The sequence below is a fragment of the Oncorhynchus gorbuscha genome, linkage group LG10 (genome assembly GCF_021184085.1).
Source record: "Oncorhynchus gorbuscha isolate QuinsamMale2020 ecotype Even-year linkage group LG10, OgorEven_v1.0, whole genome shotgun sequence".
Taxonomy (NCBI): domain Eukaryota; kingdom Metazoa; phylum Chordata; class Actinopteri; order Salmoniformes; family Salmonidae; genus Oncorhynchus; species Oncorhynchus gorbuscha.
In genome coordinates, this window is record NC_060182.1 from 50294226 (window position 1) to 50316606 (window position 22381).

A 22381-nucleotide genomic window follows, 5' to 3' on the forward strand; every position below is an offset into this window, starting at 1 on the left:
AGCCTGCAAACGAACCCACAAATGCTGATGCTCTGGATACTCAACTAGTCTAAAGAAGGACAGTTTTATTGCCTCTATAATCATAAGAACAGTTTTTAGCTGTGCTAACATAATTGCAAAAGGGTTTTCTAATGATCAATTAGCCTTTTAAAATGATAAACTTGGATTAGCTAACACAACGTGCCATTGGAATACGGGAGTGATGGTTGCTGATAATGGGCCTCTGTACGGCCAATGTAGATATTCCATAACAAATCTGCCATTTCCAACTACAATAGTCATTTACCAATTTGTAAGTCGCTCTGGATAAGAGCGTCTGCTAAATGACTTAAATGTAAATGTTTCTAGCCAGCCAGCAAACAGAATTGCAGGTACCACCCCAAAACGTCATTTTCATTCCACTCATGAGGCTCAGAAACTGTAACTTGCCAGGGCAAATGCTGCTGCAGCTGTTGGATCTTATTTCACAGTCACCCCCTCTTCAAAGCGGATCGTCTGTGCACAGACATCTGCTGGCACCTCGGGACGGGGATAAGCTGCAGGTTTTGAGAGGAGATCCATTTATGTCTGTGGAGTCTTGGGCCCTGACAGCACTCTAAGTCCGATAACTAAAGCTCCACATTTGCATGGGGAAGGAGAATGTGTGTGTGTGTGTGTGTGTGTGTGTGTGTGTGTGTGTGTGTGTGTGTGTGTGTGTGTGTGTGTGTGTGTGTGTGTGTGTGTGTGTGCGTGTGTGCGTGCGTGCGTGCGTGCGTGCGTGCGTGCGTGCGTGCGTGCGCGCGCGTGCGTGCGTGTGTTTTGGGAGGTGGAGAGCGCTGGTTAGTTAGCGGGATTCAGATGTTTTGCCAAGGCAAGAGATCAGTCTGTTGAGAGAAGGACTGGAGGCAGCTCAGGCTAGGACCTCAGCTAGAGAGACCCTGGGTGGTAGAAGACCCAAAGGGGAAGGCAATACTGATTCCACACTCAGCATTGTTGGTCTACTATGGAGAAAAAGCACGTCCATACATTCCAATCTAGGATTTGTGACAGTCTTCTTCCAAAATATTGTTTTGGTTCTTTGTGGAAAGATTGTGACTCTTAGTCTGTAAAAACCTCAAAGGACATTGAATACAGTAGTGTAAATGTGTAGTAAGTGTTGAAATACTATAGAATCTGGATGCTTGTGCTCAACGTAGAATATAATAATTACATCATACTGGTGAAGGTGTTCCAGTGTAACCCAATGATACGGTAACATAAACAGAATTATTCAGTCTTATTGTTGTTATTCACCAACCAAGGAAATTACAGATTGGCAGCCACTGTATTATTCTACAGTTTTGTAGAAGCTCGCAAAAAATGTGTTAGAGTGAACTGTTGTCTCTCTAGTCCTTCATCAAAGTTCTTCTACACAGGCTTCATGGATGATAAACATATAACAGACAACTCATCAGACAATAACCTTGATATGGTCTGTGCTGTGCAGCCGCTCTGAGGGGTCGTTCATTCGACTGCCTCTCTCAAATAAGATATTCAGCCTCTGGTGACTTGGAGAGACATTTACAAGCTCTGCATGCTGCCCCACAGCACAAATTGTAGAATCTCATTTGTGGGGTAGCAGCAGAGGGGGATTGCACTTACATTTAAGTAATTTAGGGTTTAGTGCCTTGCTCAAGACTACATCTACAATTTCTTCACTTAGTCTGCTCAGGAGTTGAACCTGCAAACTTTTGGTTACTGGCCCAATGCTCTTAACCGCTAGATTACCTGCCGCCCATGTAATCTCATTGTGTTTCTTGCCACTTTACTCTGGGTCCACTTACTTTGGGCTTTAATAGTAATTTTTCACAGATGCAATCACTGTAAAAAAGAGACTAACTCTTTGTGGACCTTTTCTGAGAGTGGGGGCTGGAGGGTGGAAATCCAGCCTCCCTTAGCATCCTTCTTGGAGTAAACTGGCAGGTATACCCTCAGCAATGATGAGAACATCATTAATAAAATATATGGCAGGTGTACTTTAGCTATCGTAATACAACCGGATTGCGAAACGCGTCAAATATCTTGAGAGGGGCCTTTCAGTATTTCAGTGCTTTTGAAGGCGTTCGGCAGGAGGAAAATTACTTGACTCTGTGGTTTATAACTTATTTAGCAGTCGAGGTGGCGGGCAGGTAGGTAGAGCTGGGCTGGGGGTGAGCTGGGCTTGCTGACCACGCAACTCACCCATTTTATTAATTTACACATATCTCTGTTTCTCCATGAGGCAAACAGAATAGGCAGTTGAGATACAGTATATTTCGTTTTTTTTTGGGGGGGGGGGGGGGGGGGGGACAGTCCAGTTATACTGCATAGATTCCATTATATAATGGGAGTCCTGGGCAGGTGGCAGCACTAGTGTTTGCCTCAGCAGAAAAAGGCCTGATCAATGGCCTTCTCTGGCTGTCAGTCTGGCCTAATTGATGAGTGGGCCGATATCGAAGAAACTGTCCTCATTAAAAGCAGGTGGAGGATTGTGCAAGTGCTCTCTGTGGTTATGGTATGTTTTTGGGGGTTAATGTTACAAAGAAAAGTCAATGCTCTTTCTGAACTGTATTTCTCTCACTCTCTCTGGGATCTACTGGAAGGATTTAGGGTTTAGGTGTTTGGGGCATTGTGGGAAGATATAGGTAGGCCAATTCTTAATTAAAGGATACACAATTCCAACTGAGGTTCCATCTGTGAAGCCTGGACTCTAGTAAGATCATATCCAAGGAAACAAACCATTTTTTTGTCACTGAAAGATTGAGGTCAGCGTTAGCGCTTAAATGGCTTGATCTTAGACAACGTTTTTAGCAATTTGTTTTCTCGTTTTAGTAGCCCTTTTTAAATCGCTAGATAGAGTATGAAATCTATGACACTCAGATGAAACCTACACCTGTACACTAAATGCATGTACCACCAAGGGAAATGGCATGTCCCTTACTGTGTAGCATCAAACAGTGCAGCGTTAGACTTCTCTCTCGAAATCATTTTTTAAAGTTACATTCTAGATTTAGCTCAAGTGTCAGGATTAACAGCCCTGTTGAGATGAACAAATTGAAGTGAAATTAAACCCAGGACTTGACGGAACTCGGCTCTCTGCCTTGCAAGTTACTTTCCTAGACTATCTGTGTGAAGATTGGTCTAACCTCATCTAAAACACTGTCTCGTAAGTAGTAATGTAAAAGCTCTGTTGATAATGGCTGTATGCATGCGAAGGATTCCCAATCACCACACCTCAAAGACTTTATGCGCTCATCGAAGGAGATTCCAGCCATTCCGGCTCAATTACTCTAAGTTGCAAATTCGCCAACAAGAGGTGAACCAAGCTGACCACTTGCATGCTGTGATCTGCCTGAGCTACCCCTGCATTTATTACCAGGGGCAGAGCGAGGGTATTATTTATACAGCCTTCCCCTAATGTTGCCACTTGGCTGCCCTCCGAACCCCCTTCGCAATAGGAACTTGTTACATTTGCTGCCCTGTATGTAAATCAGCATGTTAATCAGATTTTCATCAAAATTGTTCCAAAATAATTGAATGGCTCGCAACACATCCTATTTCCATTAATGACTTGCAAGTCAGGGCTGTTGGTGAGAGTGGTGCTATAGCGGGGGACAGTTGGTCGATGGCTGGCCAAGGACCCTAGAGTGAAGATGGAGAACCAGTGCACACTGGCGGGAAGATGGGGCTATTCTGTAGAAGTTCTCAAGGGAGAGGAGAAAAAGATTGGAGAGGCAAGGGACTGACAGAGAGGAGGAAAGGGAAGGAGAGAAGATAAGGAGGAACATGAGGAGAGGGTGGAGTAGGAGGGAGAGGAGAGGGAAGGTGAGTAGAGGCGAGAAGATGGGAAGGGGAGAGGAGGAGAGAGGGAAGGGGAGAGGAGAGCAGAGCAGAATAGAGCATGGGGAAAGGAGAGGATGGCAGGGAAGAAAGGGAGAGGGGAGGAGAAGAAGAGTAGAGGAGGGGAGAGGACAGCAGAGCATCTGAAGCAGCGTGCCGATCTCTCTGAATGGTAATCACCAGTCCCACAGTGCTTTCTTTCCTGCCACAGAAACGCCTGCAGTCTACTCTGTGCTCAGCAGGTATGAGTAAAGGAGAGATGGATAGCAGGGTTACACAACTCATTCAGGGGGAGAGAGAATGCGTGTGACATAGGGACTGGCAGACGGCTTTTAAAAGGAGAATTCACAACATAGGTCGTGGATGTCTTTATCTGCAATGAAAACCACTATCATATGAGTGATGATTGATTTGATTTGAGACCATGCTCGCTAGGGTTGAATAGCGGATACCGGTTACCGAGATTTATCACCCAAAACCACTCCCTTTTCCAGGGATAGATAACTGCAAGAAACCGGTAAATTATAATAAATTATTGATATGAACAGCATGACGTGAAATGGAACTGATAAATTATATGCAATGTCTAAATCTGGCTTCTCTACGGCCTTCTCTCTGCTCTCTGCATGATGAATCATCAACGCTAAGTGTGGGGACAGACAGCCCATCTCAGTATGGAGCACAGTTCACAATGCATGTAGACCTATCATCTCATCACTGTAACTTTTTCATGTGACAGGTAGGCCTACATTTGCTCAAGCATTATAAAGGTCTGAATGTGTGTCTAATTTACCCATCTCCATTTGGCTTTCGGGGGTCACCTTATTTTTGAATTGTAAAGATAAAAAAACATTTTATTGCAGCTGCAGAGTTTTAAAACAGCCTATCACTCGAATATCGTTGCTTTAAATCAGTGCATGTGCGAGCACTCTCTCACATTATTTCTCTCCCTCCATCAATTCCATTCAAATTCTATCCACAATAGATAATCCTAATCAAGATGGATATATAGGCCTATAGATAGATAGATGTCCTAGCCTACCTCATTCAGGTAATACATTCTATGCAGTATTAGCCTTATATTTAGTTAAGGTATGATGCATTGTGTATAATAAGCTTCTAACTTGTAGCCTCTGTCTCTTGTGCAATACTTACGCACCTGTGCTCCGCTGGCCTCGCTCCTTAAAAAATGCTCCTTAGCTCTTGGAGTCCCATGCAGGAAAATCTAGACTAGACTAGAATAGCTTGCTTGCTTCACATTCTTTTTTTTTAGCATTTCTTACACCAATAGACTATTCAAAGAGGGACGCAATCTCTTGTTTGCTGAATTTTTACAGCAGCCTATAGAACTCACGGGTAGTTTGAAAGAAGAGTGAACACGCAATGGTGGTAGGCTAGCAGTTATTTATTCAGAGCCATAACTATTCTATCCAATTCTAGTTCTATATTATTCATGCATGTCATTAGAATGATGAAGATAAGGATAACAAATCGTACTTCATTTAACTGTTGAAAGCGAGGTAGGAATAAAGCAACACTAGAGAGAAAGCTAATAACATTAGGGGAATTATTATGAAAGGCCCTATTATATTTCAAAATTAAAATTCGCTAGCCTCTATACTTGTAACTTTGTAGGAGGCATGAACTGCACCAGAATCGCGTGTTCTCTCCCTGCTTTTTCATGGTTTGAATTCCAGTCCATATAATACAGTAAGTAATACAGTCCACACACTCAAAAAGATTAGGCTGCTGGAGCATTCATTAATTTACCCAAGATAGCATCTACTAGGGCCTCCTGAGTGGCACAGTGCTCTAAGGCACTGCATCACAGTGCTAGCTGGGCCACTAGAGATCCTTGGCCGAGTCCAGACTCTGTCGCAGCCGGCCATGACCGGGAGACCCATGGGGCGGCGCACAATTGGCCCAGAGTCGTCCGGATTAGGGGAGGGTTTGGCCGGCAGGGATGTTCTTGCTGTGACGGGCCGGGCGCAATGCACGCTGACACGGTCGCCAGGTGTACGGTATTTCCTCTGACACATTGGTGCTACTGGCTTCCGGGTTAGCGGGCATTGAGTCAAGAAGCAGTGCGACTTGGCTGGGTTGTGTGTCGGAGGACGCACGGCTCTCGACCGTCGCCTCTCCCCAGAGTCCGTATGGGAGTTGCAGCGATGAGGCACGACTGTAACAACCAATTGGATACCATGAAATTGGGGAGAAAAAGGGGGAAAAGTTAAAAAAACAACAACAAAGAGAGCATATACTGTAGCTAGCTACATCTATGGACTTTTATGTTTTTCTGTCCTGCATGTGTTGTAGCCTATACAGTGTATTCTGAAAGTATTCAGACCCCTTGACTTTTTCCACATTTTGTTCCGTTACAGGCTTATTCTAGAATGGATTTTTTTTAATCTCATCAATCTACACACAATACCCCATAATGACAAAGTGAAAACAGGTTTTTACAATTTTTTGCAAATGTATTAAAAATAAAAAACAGAAACCTTATTTTCATAAGTATCCGGACCCTTTGCTATGAGACTCAAAATTGAGCTCAGGTGCATCCTGTTTCCATTAATCATCCTTTAGATGTTTCTACAACTTGATTGGAGTTCACCTGTGGTAAATTCATTGATTGGACATGATTTGGAAAGGCACACACCTGTCTATATAAGATCCCACAGTTGACAGTGCATGTTAGAACATAAAACCAAGCCATGAGTTTGAAGGATTGTGTCGAGGCACAGATCTGGGGAAGGGTACCAAAAATTTCTGCAGCATTGAAAGTCCAAACGAACACAGTGGCCTCCATCGTTCTTAAATGGAAGACGTTTGGAACCACCAAGACTCTTCCTAGAGCTGGCCGCCCGGCCAAACTGAGCATCCGGGGGAGAAGGGCCTTGGTCAGGGAGGTGACCAAGAACCCGATGGTCACGAGTTCCTCTGTGGAGAAGGGTGAACCTTCTAGATGGACAACCATCTCTGCAGCACTCCACCAATTAGGCCTTTATGGTAGAGTGGCCAGATGGAAGCCGCTCCTCAGTAAGAGGCATCTATGCCCGCTTGGAGTCTGCCAAAAGGCACCTAAAGACTCTCAGACCATGAGAAACAAGATTCTCTGGTTTGATGAAACCAAGAATGAACGCTTTGGCCTGAATGCCAAGCATCACATCTAGAGGAAACCTGGCACCATCCATACGAGGAAGCGTGGTGGTGGCAGCATCATGCTGTGGGGATGTTTTTCAGCAGCAGGGATTGGGAGACTAGTCAGGATTCAGGGAAAGGTGAATGGAGCAAAGTACAGAGAGATCCTGCTCCACAGACCTCAGGACCTCAGACTGGGGCGAAGGTTCACCTTCCAACAGGACAATGACCCTAAGCACACAGCCAAGACAACACAGGAGTGGCTTCAGGACAAGTCTCTGAATGTCCTTGAGTGGCCCAGCCAGTGCCCAGACTTGAACCTGATCGAACATTTCTGGAGAGACCTGAAAATAGCTGTGCAGCGACGCTCCCCCTACAACCTGACAGAGTTTGAAAGGATATGCAGAGAAGACTGGGAGAAACTCCCCAAATACAGGTGTGCCAAGCTTGTAGCATCATACCCAAGCAGACTTGAGGCTGTAATCGCTGCCAAAGGTGCTTCAACAAAGCACTGAGTAAAGAGTCTGAATAGTTATGATAACTGTGATATTTTGTTTTTTACGTATACATTTGCAAACATTTCTACAAAACTGTTTTTGCTTTGTCATTATGGGGTATTGTGTGTAGATTGATGAGGGGGGAAAATACAAGTTTCTGACAGTCAGAAAGTTGTAAAAACACTGCACAAAATATTTGCAAGTACTGTATATCGGTCACCAGTGATTTCATCAGCTGATTTAGTGTGTTGTATCCTGCCTGCTGCTAGCAAGCTTCACTGACATAGTAAAATGACTTATTCAAGCACAAGGTGGATGTCATTACTTACAAAAATATTATTTCAAAGTATTATATACCAAATATATAGTAAATGGAAAAGGGCCTGAGAGACTACTGGTTGATCACTTATTTACGTCATTATAAATTGGTACATTGGAAATATTTTTGCATGCTTTTAGTGTCCTGCAAATATGCATATGAACTCTTAGGTAAATGGGAAAGTGATGTTTATTGAAAACACTGTGGTAAAAAAATTTATGAGCCTCTTGTCGTGAAACATGTACCGCTGTCTTTGAGGAAAAGTGTGTGACAGTTACAATGAAGTCGGAAATCAAACAACCTCAAGTAGTTTGTTCATTCACTAAAATGCAACCTCTCTCAGAGATACTGGGACTTTGGCTCTTATTTTTGCGCTCTTATTAGCCGTTCCTAATAAGTTTGTCCTGACCATATAACCTGACCAGGAAAGTCTCTCGGACCTACAATAGTTACAGTGGGAAGAAAAAGTTTGTGAACCCTTTAGAAATACCTGGATTTCTGCATAAATTGGTCATAAAATATTATCTGATCTTCATCTAAGTCACAACAACAATAGACACAACTATAGACCAACTTAGACCAAACTACCAACACTACCAACACTACTTAAACTAATACCACACAAACAATTATAATTGTTTTGTCTTTATTGAACACAGCATGTAAACATTCACAGTGCAGGTTGGAAAAAGTATGTGAACCCCATGTATGTAATTACAGGTTGAACCTCCTTTGGCAGCAATAGCCTCAACCAAATGTTTTCTGTAGTTGTGGATCAGACCTGCACAACGGTCAGGAGGCATTTTGGACCATTCCTCTTTACAAAACTGTTTCAGTTCCACACTATTCTTGTGGACTGACTGGGCCACTTCAGGACTGACTGGGCCACTCCAGAAGGCGTATTTTCTTCTGTTCAAGCCATTCTGTTGTTGATTTACTTCTGTAATCAAATCAAATCAAATCAAATCAAATTTATTTATATAGCCCTTCGTACATCAGCTGATATCTCAAAGTGCTGTACAGAAACCCAGCCTAAAACCCCAAACAGCAAACAATGCAGGTGTAAAAGCACGGTGGCTAGGAAAAACTCCCTAGAAAGGCCAAAACCTAGGAAGAAACCTAGAGAGGAACCGGGCTATGTGGGGTGGCCAGTCCTCTTCTGGCTGTGCCGGGTAGAGATTATAACAGAAAATGACCAAGATGTTCAAATGTTCATAAATGACCAGCATGGTCAAATAATAATAAGGCAGAACAGTTGAAACTGGAGCAGCAGCACAGTCAGGTGGACTGGGGACAGCAAGGAGCCATCATGTCAGGTAGTCCTGGGGCACGGTCCTAGGGCTCAGGTCCTCCGAGAGAGAGAAAGAAAGAGAGAATTAGAGAGAGCATATGTGGGGTGGCCAGTCCTCTTCTGGCTGTGCCGGGTGGAGATTATAACAGAACGTGGCCAAGATGTTCAAATGTTCATAAATGACCAGCATGGTTGAATAATAGTAAGGCAGAACAGTTGAAACTGGAGCAGGAGCATGGCCAGGTGGACTGGGGACAGCAAGGAGTCCTCATGTCAGGTAGTCCTGGGACATGGTCCTAGGGCCCAGGCCAGTTGAAACTGGAGCAGCAGCATGGCCAGGTGGACTGGGGACAGCAAGGAGTCATCATGTCAGGTAGTCCTGGGGCATGGTTCTAGGGCTCAGGTCCTCCGAGAGAGAGAAAGAAGGAGAGAAGGAGAGAATTAGAGAACGCACACTTAGATTTACACAGGACACCGAATAGGACAGGAGAAGTACTCCAGATAAACAAACTGACCCTAGCCCCCCGACACATAAACTACTGCAGCATAAATACTGGAGGCTGAGACAGGAGGGGTTGTTGTCCTGTTGCATAATTTAACTTCTGTTGAGCTTCAATTGGCGGACAGATAGCCTTACATTCTCCTGCAAAATGTCTTGATGGACTTGGGAATTAATTTTTCCGTTGATGATAGCAAGCTGTCCAGGTTCTGGGGCAGCAAAGCAGCCCCAAACCATGATGCTCCCTCCACCATCGTTTACAGTTGGGATGAGGTTTTGATGTTGGTGTGCTGCGCCTTTTTTTCTCCACACATAATGATAATAATAATAATAATATATGCCATTTAGCAGACGCTTTTATCCAAAGCGACTTACAGTCATGTGTGCATACATTCTACGTATGGGTGGTCCCGGGGATCGAACCCACTACCCTGGCGTTACAAGCGCCATGCTCTACCAACTGAGCTACAGAAGGACCATAATGTTGTGCGTTCCTTCCAAACAACACAACATTAGTTTCATCTGTCCACAGAATAATTGCTAGTATCGCTGTGGAACATCAAGGTGCTCTTTTGCGAACTTCAGACATGCAGCAATGTTTTTTTTGATAGCAGTGGCTTCTTCCATGGTGTCCTCCCATTAACACCATTCGTGTTTAGTGTTTTACATATTGTAGACTCGTCAACAGAGATTTTAGCATCTTCCAGAGGTTTCGGTAAGTCTTTAGCTGACACTAGGATTCTGCGCTGTGCTCTTGCAGTCATCTTTGCAGGATGGCCACTCCAAGGGAGAGTAGCAACAGTGCTGAAATTTCTCCATATTTATAGACAATTTGTCTTACCGTGGACTGACTTTTAGAGATACTTTTGTAACCCTTTCCAGCTTTATGCAAGACGACAATTCTTTCATCTTAGGTCTTCTGAGATCTCTTTTGTTCGAGGCATGGTTCACATCAAGGCAATGCTTCCTGTGATTAGCAAACTCAAATTGTGTGAGTGTTTTTTATGGGGCAGGGTAGCTCTAACCAAAATCTCCAATCTCGTCTCATTGAGTCAACTCCAAGTTAGTTGACTCCTGACACCAATTAGCTTTTGAAAAAGTCATTAGCCTAGGGGTTCACATACTTTTCCCAACCTACACTGTGAATGTTTAAATTATGTATTCAATATAGAAAATACAATCATTTGTGTTATTTGTTTAAGCACACTGATGTGATAAAATGTGATCTGATCACATTATATGTCAAATGTATGCATAAATCCAGGAAATTCCAAAGGATTCACATACATTTTCTTGCCACTGTATAGTATACAATGACTTTATACCCAGTGTTTTTTCTTGGTCTTTAAAAGGAGACGTGACTTCGGATTCCAGTTCTGACACCAATATTATGCTAGCTAGCTTTGGCGAGCTAGCTTTCGTTCAGCCATCTTTATTCAAAACTGTAACCTTTTGTGCCCCCCCAGGTGGCAGCCATAATTATAAATACAATCAGTACAGTAAGGTTGGTTATTTATAGGAAAAACACGGAACCCAAATTTTTTGCATTAGTGCTGATATAGCCTATTACTCTTTCTCTCCGTAGGGCTAAAGAAGGGGCGATTCTGGATCACGCCTGACCCGTACCACAACGACGACAACATCCAAATCGGCCGTGAGGTCAAGATCTCCTGCCAGGTAGAGGCAACGCCCCCTGAGGAGCTTCTGTTCAGTTGGCTGAAGAATGGCCGGCCGCTGCGCAGCTCGGAACGCATGGTCATCACCCACACCGACCCCGACGTCCAGCCCGGCACTACCAACCTGGACATCATTGACCTCAAGTTCACAGACTTTGGCACGTACACCTGCGTGGCGGCACTGAAGAACGGCGGCATCCCCGAAGTCAGCATCGACGTCAATATCTCTTCAACTACAGGTGAGCAATGGACTGTACTGTACTGTTGTGCTTCTAGTCGTTTAATAGGTTTGTGGCACAGTTGACTAAAGTAGCATATTGTAGGGCTCATCATTACAGGACGATATAGGTTACAGCAGGGCTCTCTAACCCTGTTCCTGGAGAGCAACAGTTCTCTAGGTTTTCGCTCTAACCCCAGGTGTATTTAACCTGATTCAGCTTATCTACCTGCTAATTATTACAATCATGTGTTCTAGATTAGAGTTGGAGCAAAAATTTACAGGACAGTAGCTCTCCAGGAACAAGTTTGGAGAGCCCAGGGTTACAGGGATATAGAAAGTCATCAAGCTCTTTCAGTGTTTATGAAGGATGAGATGATGGGACAGCCCCTCCACACCCCTTACCTACCCCTCTTAGTAGGCAATACACAAAGTACATACTACAGTATGTGTGCTTTGTCAGGACACACCATGACTGAACGATGGCCAGACGTGGCAAAAACACAGACTTCAGACTTTCATATACAGTCCATAATCCTTATGTGTTGGGTTTTAAAGCATTTTCGGGCCAGATTGTTGGGATCTGTCCATTCAATCAGGCATAACTCTGTCGCTAATATGCGCATTCCTACTTCCAAACCTAATGATTATTTACAGCCTGCTAGTGTAGGGTCACCTGTGTTATTTTCTCCTAATTAGCTACTCCCTCTGTAATTTCCTTTAGTTTGTTGGCGTATGAACTGATGCAAAAGATCTTTAGATGTTTTTTCTTAAAAATAATTGATAATGAGTTAGTAATGCCGGAGCGGAAACATAAAATGTTTGATGATAAGCCCGGACATTATCCTGTTGTGGGCGGGAGGATTGGTAAATTGACAATGAAACGGAAGGAAAACTTATAAACATCAAGGAGCTGACCATTAGGATCATTGAAGTCCATTAAAACTACTTTTGTGAGTAGCTACAACTCATAAACCCAGAAATAGATGAGCCTATTTGTGCAGGAGCCTTTGTAGGACATGCTAATGTGCATCAACCTGAAATACACACACACACACACACACACACACACACACACACACACACACACACACACACACACACACACACACACACACACACACACACACACACACACACACACACACACACACACACACACACACACACACACACACACACACACACACACACACACACATGCTTCCCTTTCTGGCACAGGTCTCCTTCAACTACTTACGTAAGTCTCAGGTGGTGTGTGTTCTTTCCTTCCCTCTCATCTAGCTGTCTTGATCGGTTCGTCAGATTCACATTTTTAAGACCTGCATTTGCCTTTGTTGTCACCTCCAGTATATTAACCAATGGAGCAGAGAAGAAGCCTCCAACATGCATTACTAAAATCCATTTGGGCTAAGCAAAGTAAAGCCTATCCAGAATGATTGGCCTGGGTTGGGATGATAGTGTTTGCCTTTGGCAGAGAACCCCCGTAGGAGAGCAGAGCTGAAAGTTCAGGGGGAGATGGCAACCCCTCAAACGCACCAAATAAATGAGACCTGTCTGTTCATTCGTTGCCTCTCTGTTCTGTGTTCCCTTCTCTTACTCTATTACATATTTGGCGCTATTTTATATTCATAGCTTTTTATTTCAGTGTAGCAGTGGCGGTTTGGGATTGCAGTAGCAGGGGATGAAGGATGAATTGAAACAAGGATACCACAGTCATAGCACTGTTGAAGAGAGGGGGGTGATGGGGTTCTCCATCACCCCCCTCTCCATCAGAATGCACAGGGCAAAAATCTAAGGGCTTCCTGAGTCCCACTGAGTGATTTGTGATATACTGTCTACCAACCTCTAATCCTGGCTGAAGAACTATAGGGTGTTCTTGCCCACCTGATTCAGCTTTTTAAGGTCTAAGTGAATTGTTGAGTAGTTGAATCAAGTGTAACTTTGTGTAAAGTAACATTGCGTAAACGTAACTTAAAATAGCATCACATAAAGGAACATTATGCAAAGTGACAATATGTAAAGTGACATCACATAAGGTAACATCATGGAAAGCAATGTAATGCAACGAAACATCACAAAGTAGCACCACGTAAAGTTAAGTGACGTTAAGTTTCTTTCTCGATCTCTCTCAGTCCCTCCGGAGCTGACGGTGCCGCGAGGCAAGTCCCCCATGGTGGTCCAGGAGAGTGACACAGTGGACCTGCAGTGCCTGGTGTCAGGGAAGCCCAAGCCCATCATCCTCTGGTCGAGGGCCGACAAGGAGGTGCCTATGCCCGATGGCAGCCTTCAGACAGAAAGCTACGATGGTGTGCTGCGCATTGTCAATGTCTCCCGCGAGATGACTGGAACCTACCGTTGCGCCACCAGCCAGTACAACGGCTTCAACGTGAAGCCCCGGGAAGCGCTGGTGGAGCTCACCGTGCAATGTGAGTATTCTGGATATACTTTGTTTTTACAGTACACTTCTGATAAATGTAATGGGTTTGAACCATGGTGGGTTACGTTGGTTCCATGAGCTGGATAGGTCTCTGTAAGGAGGAGGTCAGGAGAGGTGGATGAACCGTGCAAAATTCAAAATTATATATTTGAATTGTGACTTGCAATCTGATTGGCACTTATCAGGAGTCGACTGTACACTGCAATGTACATAAGTTTTAAGGGGTTTAAGTTAGATGTGTGGGAATTTCTTATGTTGCTATCTGTATTATATTTTGTTTGATACATCATACCTCATCAATTCAATACATCATTAATTTCAATTAGTAACAGCACATAATCTTGGTGTGTTACGCATTTCGCAAATCATCTCGCCTCGGCTAATTATTACAACGTCTGGATTCAATTTCCCCAGGTTGAAAGGTTAATGTAACATAATCAATTCCTGATATACGTTCCACATTCAAAGGAAACATTTCAACACGACTTTAACTGTCACACCGAAAAAGTGACAGGAAAGTGTCATATCTCAGTGTTAATGACCATTAGCGGCCTACACTTAAGAGAAACGAGAGGCATTTTATAATTGCATAATCCATAACGTTTATTGACCTTGTACATACATGCGTAGGAGGAAATTTTCTGGTGATATTATGGAGGAAGACACTATTAGAGGTCATAGAGCTTTGGTGGATGCATACCAAATGGAACCCAATTCCCAATGTAGTGCACTACTCTGGTCAAAAGTAGTGCACTACATAGGGTGAGAAACATCCAGTCTACTCTTAATATCGGAGCGGAGGGAAGATGGCTTCTAGAAATGCAGAGCTGCTCATCGCTCGGATCGCCGCTTCTAATTTACTAGTGTCAGGCCTCTGAAAAATCTGTGATCTGTGACCTTATATCCCTCCCACCACCACGCAAAATTACATGGACCGTGAGGTGGGTGAGGAACGATGAGCCGTAGGAAGTGTGTGTGTGTGTGTGTGTGCGTGCATGTGTGTGTGTGTGTGTGTGTGTGTGTGTGTGTGTGTGTGTGTGTGTGTGTGTGTGTGTGTGTGTGTGTGTGTGTGTGTGTGTGTGTGTGTGTGTGTGTGTGTGTGTGTGTGTGTGCGTGCTTTCGTGGATTCATGAAGGTCTGTGTGTGTTCTAAGCATGCCTGTGTGTGCATTAATGGATTCATGCGGAAGTGTGTGTGTGTGTGTGTGTGTGTGTGTGTGTGTGTGTGTGTGTGTGTGTGTGTGTGTGTGTGTGTGTGTGTGTGTGTGTGTGTGTGTGTGTGTGTGTGTGTGTGTGTGTGTGTGTGTGTGTGTGTGTGTGTGTGTGTGTGTGTCACTAGGCCACACACACTATTCCACAGAAGCTCTCACTGATTCACTGGAGTGAGAGCTCCCCAGGCAGCCTGTCCTCAGAGTTGTCCTTAGTGTGGCCCCGGGAGAACCGTTTGTGGACTGTGCAGAAACAGGCGAGAGGGAGGCTAGGGGAAAGGGAGGCTGAAGAGGAAGGAGGGCCGGGCATAGTGGGACCTAGCCAAGTACAATCAGAACTACAACAATAGGGCTCTGGTCAAAAGTAGTGAATATAGGGAATAGCGTGCTATTTGGAACACAGCCTAGCTGCAGCATTGGGATGCAGATGCCACTCTCTCTCTCTTCCCGTTCCTGCTCTCTCTGGATGAGTGCACTAAACAGTGTATTGACACAGATAAGGAGGTGTAGGACATGACAGTTGTCTGTTACTGTACGCAGTGCTATGCACACCTAGGAATTGCAGGAGCGCTGCTATAAAACAGGAGTGGCAAACAACAGTAACAACTGGGGCTATGGGATTGAAGGTGGGATTTTCTTTGGCTCATGGTGTCGGTGTAAATATGACAGCGTAAATGCTGGTTATATGCTTGATTAAAATTAAAATGGGCAATCTGCAATTGCTACACACATTTTGACTTTTAAATCCATTTTATATATGTATATTTAAGTGGGAAGTTTACATACACTTAGGTTGGAGTCATTAAAAATAGTTTTTCAACCACTCCACACATTTCTTGTTAACAAACTATAGTTTTGGCAAGTTGTTTAGGACATCCACTTTGTGCATGACACAAGTAATTTTTCCAACAACTGTTTACAGACAGATTATTTCACTTATAATTCACTGTATCACAATTCCAGGGGTCAGAAGTTTACATACACTAAGTTGACTGTGCCTTTAAACAGCTTTAGATGCTTCTGATAGGCTAATTTTGTAATTGTTTTATCTGACCTTTATTTAACTAGGTTAGTCAGTTAAGAACACATTTTCAATGATGGTCTAGGAACAGTGGGTTAACTGCCTTGATCAGGGGCAGAACGGCAGATGTTTACTTTGTCAGCTCGGGGATTCAATCTTGCAACCTTTTGGTTACTAGTCCAATGCTCTGACCACTAGGCTACCTGCCGCCCCAAATGACATAATTTGAGCCAATTAGGGGTGTACATGTGGATGTATTTCAAGGCCTACCTTCAAACTCAGTGCCTCTTTGCTTGACATCATGGGAAAATCAAAAGAAATCAGCCAAGTCATCAGAAAAATAATTGTAGACCTCCACAAGTCTGGGTCATCCTTGGGAGCAATTTCCAAATGCCTGAAGGTACCAATAGTATGCAATAGTATGCAAGTTTAAACACCATGGGACCACGCAGCCGTCATTCCGCTCAGGAAGGAGACGCGTTCTGTGAACGTACTTTGGTGCGAAAAGTGCAAATCAATCCCAGAACAACAGCAAAGGACCTTGTGAAGATGCTGGAGGAAACAGGTACAAAATATGTATCCACAGTAAAACAAGTCCTATGTCGACATAACCTGAAAGGCCTCTCAGAAGTCACTGCTCAAAAACCACCATAAAAAAGCCAGACTACGGTTTGCAACTGCACATGGGGACAAAGATTGTGCTTTTTGGAGAAATGTCCTATGGTCTGATGAGACGATAATTAAACTTTTTGGCCATAATGACCATCGTTATGTTTGGAGGAAAAAGGGGGAGGCTTGCAAGCCAAAGAACAGCATCTCAACCATGAAGCACGGGGGTGGCAGCATCCTGTTGTGGGGGTGCTTTGCTGCAGGAGGGACTGGTGCACTTCACAAAATAAATGGCATCATGAGGACGGAAAATTATGTGGATATTGTGGCAGACCAGGGGGTTGGGTCAAAATGTTTACACAGATCAGACACGGACAGCGTAGGATTTGCTCAGCTTCAAAGGTGTTTATTAAAATAATAGTCCAAAATAAAATAATTAGGTCTCCCCCAAGAGACCCTCTCTGGGATACCATCTTCTGGTTTCCGGGTCTTGCTGTATCCCGTGGAGATCAAAAAAAACTGAACTCCCTCCTGTTACCTCTGGTACCATCCCCAACTATACGCGAGTCCTTTCCTCCCCCAATCTCTCCCTTGTGTGCTGCCCTTCTGGCAGCTTTATGGTACAGCTGGTGAGCAATCAGCCCTTGATTACTCACCAATCCCTAATCAGCCCAATTAGTCCTGGCTGGAGAGCCCGTCGAGACCTGGCATGTCCAGCAGATGGAGCCATCGCCTCGTGATGTATACACCATCTGTCACCAGGCCTCGTCGAGTCTCCCCCTGGGGGCTGACCTATTGTACCCCCCTTAGCTCTGTCGGGGAGGGGACTATCATCAGTGCGATGTATGTCTCCCTTCTCGATAGGGCATCCGTGTTTCCATGCTTCGCCTCTGATCTGTGCACAACAGAAAAAGTCAAGCGTTGAAGGGACCACCTGGTGACCCGATCATTTGTATCTCTTTCCCTGGCCATCCAGACCGTGACCATGGTGAAAGTGGGTACCTAATCGGTAATACTTGAGTATCTAATCCCCATTCCCACTAGACACTCTTTCTCAACAATAGAGTATTTTTTCTCTCTGGGTATCAGCTTTCGGCTGATGTACATGAAGGGGTGCTCCTCCCCATCGTGTATCTGGGACCGAACGGCCCCTAGTCCCGTGTCACATGCATCCGTCTGAACCAACATCAGCACCTGGAAATCGGGCGTTACGAGAATCGGATGGGAGCACAGCACTTCCTTCAGTTTTCGGGTGGCGGCCCTGGTTATATCGGTAAGGGGGTAAGCTATAGCCGCAAAGTTGGGGATAAACCGGCTATAGTATACTGCCAGTCCCAGGAAGGACTTGACCTGGGTCTTGCTGCGTGGAACAGGCCAGTCATGTACCACGTGAACCTTCCTCTCCTGGGGCTTTCAAATACCCCAGGTACTCCACCACCTCAAACCCTAGTTTGCATTTCTTGGGGTTCGCGGTCAACCCGGGCTTGTCTGAGCGTGTCCAGCACTGCCTGGAGGCCTGTCAGGTGCTTTTCCCAACATTGGCTGTGCATGATGATGTGGTCGAAGTACTTCAGTCGCTGGAATGTGGCGGGGCTCCGTGCAGACTGAACGGGAGCACTCGGTACTGATACAATCCGTCTGGTGTCAAAAACACCGTCTTCTCCCGGGAGGAGGCTTCCAACGGTACCTGACAATATCCTCTGGTCAGGTCAACGGTGCTGATGTACCGGGTCTTTCCCAATCGGTCGATGAGCTCGTCCACCCTCGGCATGGGGTAGGCGTCAAACAAGCTAATGTTGTTCACACCCTGGAAATCATTACAGAAGTGCAGGCTACCGTCCGATTTGGGCACCAACACGATGGGGCTGCACCATGCACTGTGAGACTCTTCAACGACCCCCATCCTCAGCATAGCCTCCACTTCCTGTTTCACGGCTTTCCTTCAGGCCTCCGGAATCTGATATGGCCTCTTTCGTACCGTTTCCCCGGGCAGGGTATGGGTGTGGTGTTCAATGTGTGTCGTGCGGCCCTGCTTCTCGGAGTACACCGCCGTGTTCCGATCGACGAGCTCCCTGAGCTCTTGCTTCTGGGCCGGGTCGAGGTCCTCATTACTCGGAACCACCACTTGTACCATTGGTGTCCTTGGTCGCAACCATAACACGCCAAGGCTGTCCTCTCGTGCCATTTCTTCAACAGGTTCATGTGGTAATGTTGGGGTTTCCGTCTCCCGGGCTGCGGTACGCGGTAATTGACAGGTCCCAGCTTCTCAAACAGGAGATGCCAGGAGCTTACTTTTGACCCTGGGGATCAAGAACAACACCCTGTCTCCCACCTGGAATTCTCGGGGCTGGGCTCCCCGATTGTAGACCTGGGCTTGGGTGCGTTGGGTCTTCTCCATATGTTCCTCATGTCATCCGCTCCCTCATCGTCTCCACATGCTCTACCACGCTGCATAAGGGGGTCGGTTGGGCTTCCCACACCTCCTTGGCGAGGTCCAGTAGGCCACGTGGCATCCTGCCGTAGAGGAGTTGGAAAGGGGAAAACCCAGTGGAGGACTGGGGTACTTCTCGGATTGAGAACATTAGGTGGGGTAGCTGGTCCCAGTTCTTCCCGTCCTGCTCGATGACCTTCCGCAGCATTTGTTTGAGCATTTTATTTATTTATTTTAGTCCTGGCCGGAGAGCCTGTCGAGACCTGGCACGTCCAGCAGATGGAGCCATTGCCTCGTGATGCATTCTCTGTCTGTCCCTAATCCTCGACAAGTCTCCCCCTGGTGGCTGACCTGCTACACGCCTCAATATATTGATGCAACATCTCAAGACATCAGTCAGGAAGTTAAAGCTTGGTTGCAAATGGGTCAGAAGTTTACATACACTCAATTAGTATTTGGTAGTATTGCCTTTAAATGGTTTAACTCAAACGTTTTGGGTAGCCTTCCACAAGCTTCCCACAATAAGTTGGGTGAATTTTGGCCCATTCATTATATAGATAGGCTCGTTTTATTTTGTCTGGTTTAGCGTCCCAGATAAAGCAAAATATTTTTTGGGTGGTGTAACTAAGTCAGGTTTGTAGGGCTCCTTGCTCGCACGTGCTTTTTCAGTTCTGCCCACAAATGTTCTATAGGATTGAGGTCAGGGCTTTGTGATGGCCACTCCAATACCTTGAATTTATTGTCCTTAGGCCATTTTGCCACAACTTTGGAAGTATGCTTGGGGTCATTGTCCATTTGGAAGAGCCATTTGCGACCAAGCTCTAAGTTGCCTTGAGATGTTTTTTTTTATATTATATAATTATTTATTACAAAAAAACACAAGGAAGGGGCAACATTAAAGTATTAGAACATGAAGGACAAACAATACAGCACCAAGACACTATCAAACATGTATCAGTCTTTCTGAAACAGAGCCATCCTTATGTGTGAGGATGCGTGTGCATGATAGTGATATAAAATATGTCATATTTTCCTTTTATGATCACAATCATGTGAAGCCCGAACCATGCAAGACCCCCCCCCCCCCACACAGTTCCCCAATAGCTGTCCCTCAACCATTTGAGACCCCCCCCGGAAGAAAAAATAAATAATAATATTCCATTCCCCACCCCCATGAACCCCCTAATGCACCAACAACCAAGAGAATGAACTAAAGAGAAAAGACAAAAGAAAACAGCAAACAACAATGCAAAAAGATACAAAAAAATAATATGTTTAAAACAAAGGACATCAAGGACAACTGAAATCATAATAGCAATGCATACATTATATGTTTGTGTGCATGCCTGGCACTATTATGTATGTGTGTTTTCTTGTATGTGTTTATTTGAATGAGAGTGTGTGTATATGCATGTGTACAAACACCTGCACGGCATCAGCCTCAGGCAAACCGGCATTAGTTGTAAAACACTGCCACTTAGAGTCATTCAAATGTACTTTATTATGTTTTATTTTGACTTTTTTTCTTTTGACCATCATTCTCTCTCACACAGCAACTCCACTCCCACTTGTCTCCAATTCCACATACCAACCCTCAGCTTCCCTCAGCCCATCCCATCTATCTCTGCTGGCCACCCACTTCGTGTTTCTACGCAACACATATCTTTCAACTCTGCTATGAAGTTTAACGTGCAATTTCAATCTATCTAATCGAACAGATTTTCAAACATCTTCAAACAACATTCCCATTAATACAGGTATTTTATCAACCAGCACATTTGAGTTCAGCCATAATATTTGTTGTAACATTTGTTCTATCTTTTCAGGGGGATGAAATTGAAATTGTAGCCAGCTCTGCAATGCTTGTTTGAAAAAAGCAGATACTTTGAAAAAAGGATAATTTTCAATTAATAAAAATGAGACATGGCAATCTGCACAAAGGCAAAAAGGCACTTTTTAAACAATGGATGAGCTTTTCTTATATATCCACTTGATAATCAGTTAGGGTTCAAATTCAACTTTTGATTGAGTGAAGCTTTTAGAGAGAGGTTTAGTGCTTTTATATTTAATAACCTCAACCCACCCAATTCATATTCATTATATAGATAGGCTCGTTTTATTTTGTCTGGTTTAGCGTCCCAGATAAAGCAAAATATTTTTTGATCATATGATTTGAAAAACTAATCATCAGGAGTAGTCAGTGCCATAAGTAAGTGAGTAAACTGAGATATGACTAAGGACTTAATCAGGGTAATTTTTCCATAAATAGACAGGTATTTACCTCTCCAAGGTTGCGGGATCTTGTCTATTTTTTGGGGGGGGGTTCATTTTGGAGAGCTTATTTATATATTTTGTGATATGAATACCGAGTATGTCTACTTCACCATCAGCCCATTTTATAGGTAAACTGCAGGGTAATGTAAAAGTTTTATTTTTTAAGGATCCAATAGGTAATATTGTACACTTATCATAATTAGGTTTTAGTTCAGAGAGTACAGAAAAGTTGTCTAGATCTTTAATGAGACATTGCAGGGATCTAGCTTGTGGACTTAACATAAACCTGAGTCATCGGCATACATGGACACCTTTGTTTTTAAGCCTTGGATTTATAATCCACTAATGTTGTTATTGGATCTGATTTTAAGCATTTCGATGGCCATAACAAGTAGATATGGCGACAGTGTACACCCTTGTTTAACTCCTCTTGACAATTCAAAACTCTCTGAAAAGTAGCCGTTATTTACTATTTTACACCTGGGGTTGCTATACATTATTTTTACCCATTTTATAAGAGAATTACCGAAATTGAAAAAATACAGCCATTTATAAATAAAATCCAGTCTTACTTTTTCAAATGCCTTTTCAAAATCTGCTATGAATACCATTCCTGGCTTCTTATATGTTTCATGAGGTTCTATTATTTCTAGTAGTTGTCGTATATTATCTCCAATGTATCGTCCATGTAAAAAACCTGTCTGATCAGGATGAACAATAGCTGGTAAAACCTTTTTAGTTCTGAGTGCTATGCATTTTGCTAGTATTTTTGCATCACAACATTGAAGTTTAATAAGGAGCCTCCAGTTTTTTTTAGATAAAAAAAAAAAAAAAAAGTAAGGCGCGTAACAATACACCACAATAACATGAAACAATTACACACAAATGCATGATGGGAAACAGAGGGTTACATACAGGTACA

At 44.0% G+C, this 22381-nt stretch overlaps 1 protein-coding gene across 1 annotated transcript in view; it reads left to right on the forward strand.

The window, feature by feature from the left end:
- The window catches only part of LOC124046213 (MAM domain-containing glycosylphosphatidylinositol anchor protein 2-like), a 200197-nt gene that overhangs the window by 100591 nt on the left and 77225 nt on the right, over positions 1-22381 (forward strand). Inside the window, exons 7-8 of the mRNA XM_046366339.1 lie at positions 11170-11499; positions 13613-13906. Of these exons, the coding sequence (XP_046222295.1) occupies positions 11170-11499; positions 13613-13906 (624 nt within the window). The remainder of the gene's footprint in view (positions 1-11169; positions 11500-13612; positions 13907-22381) is intronic.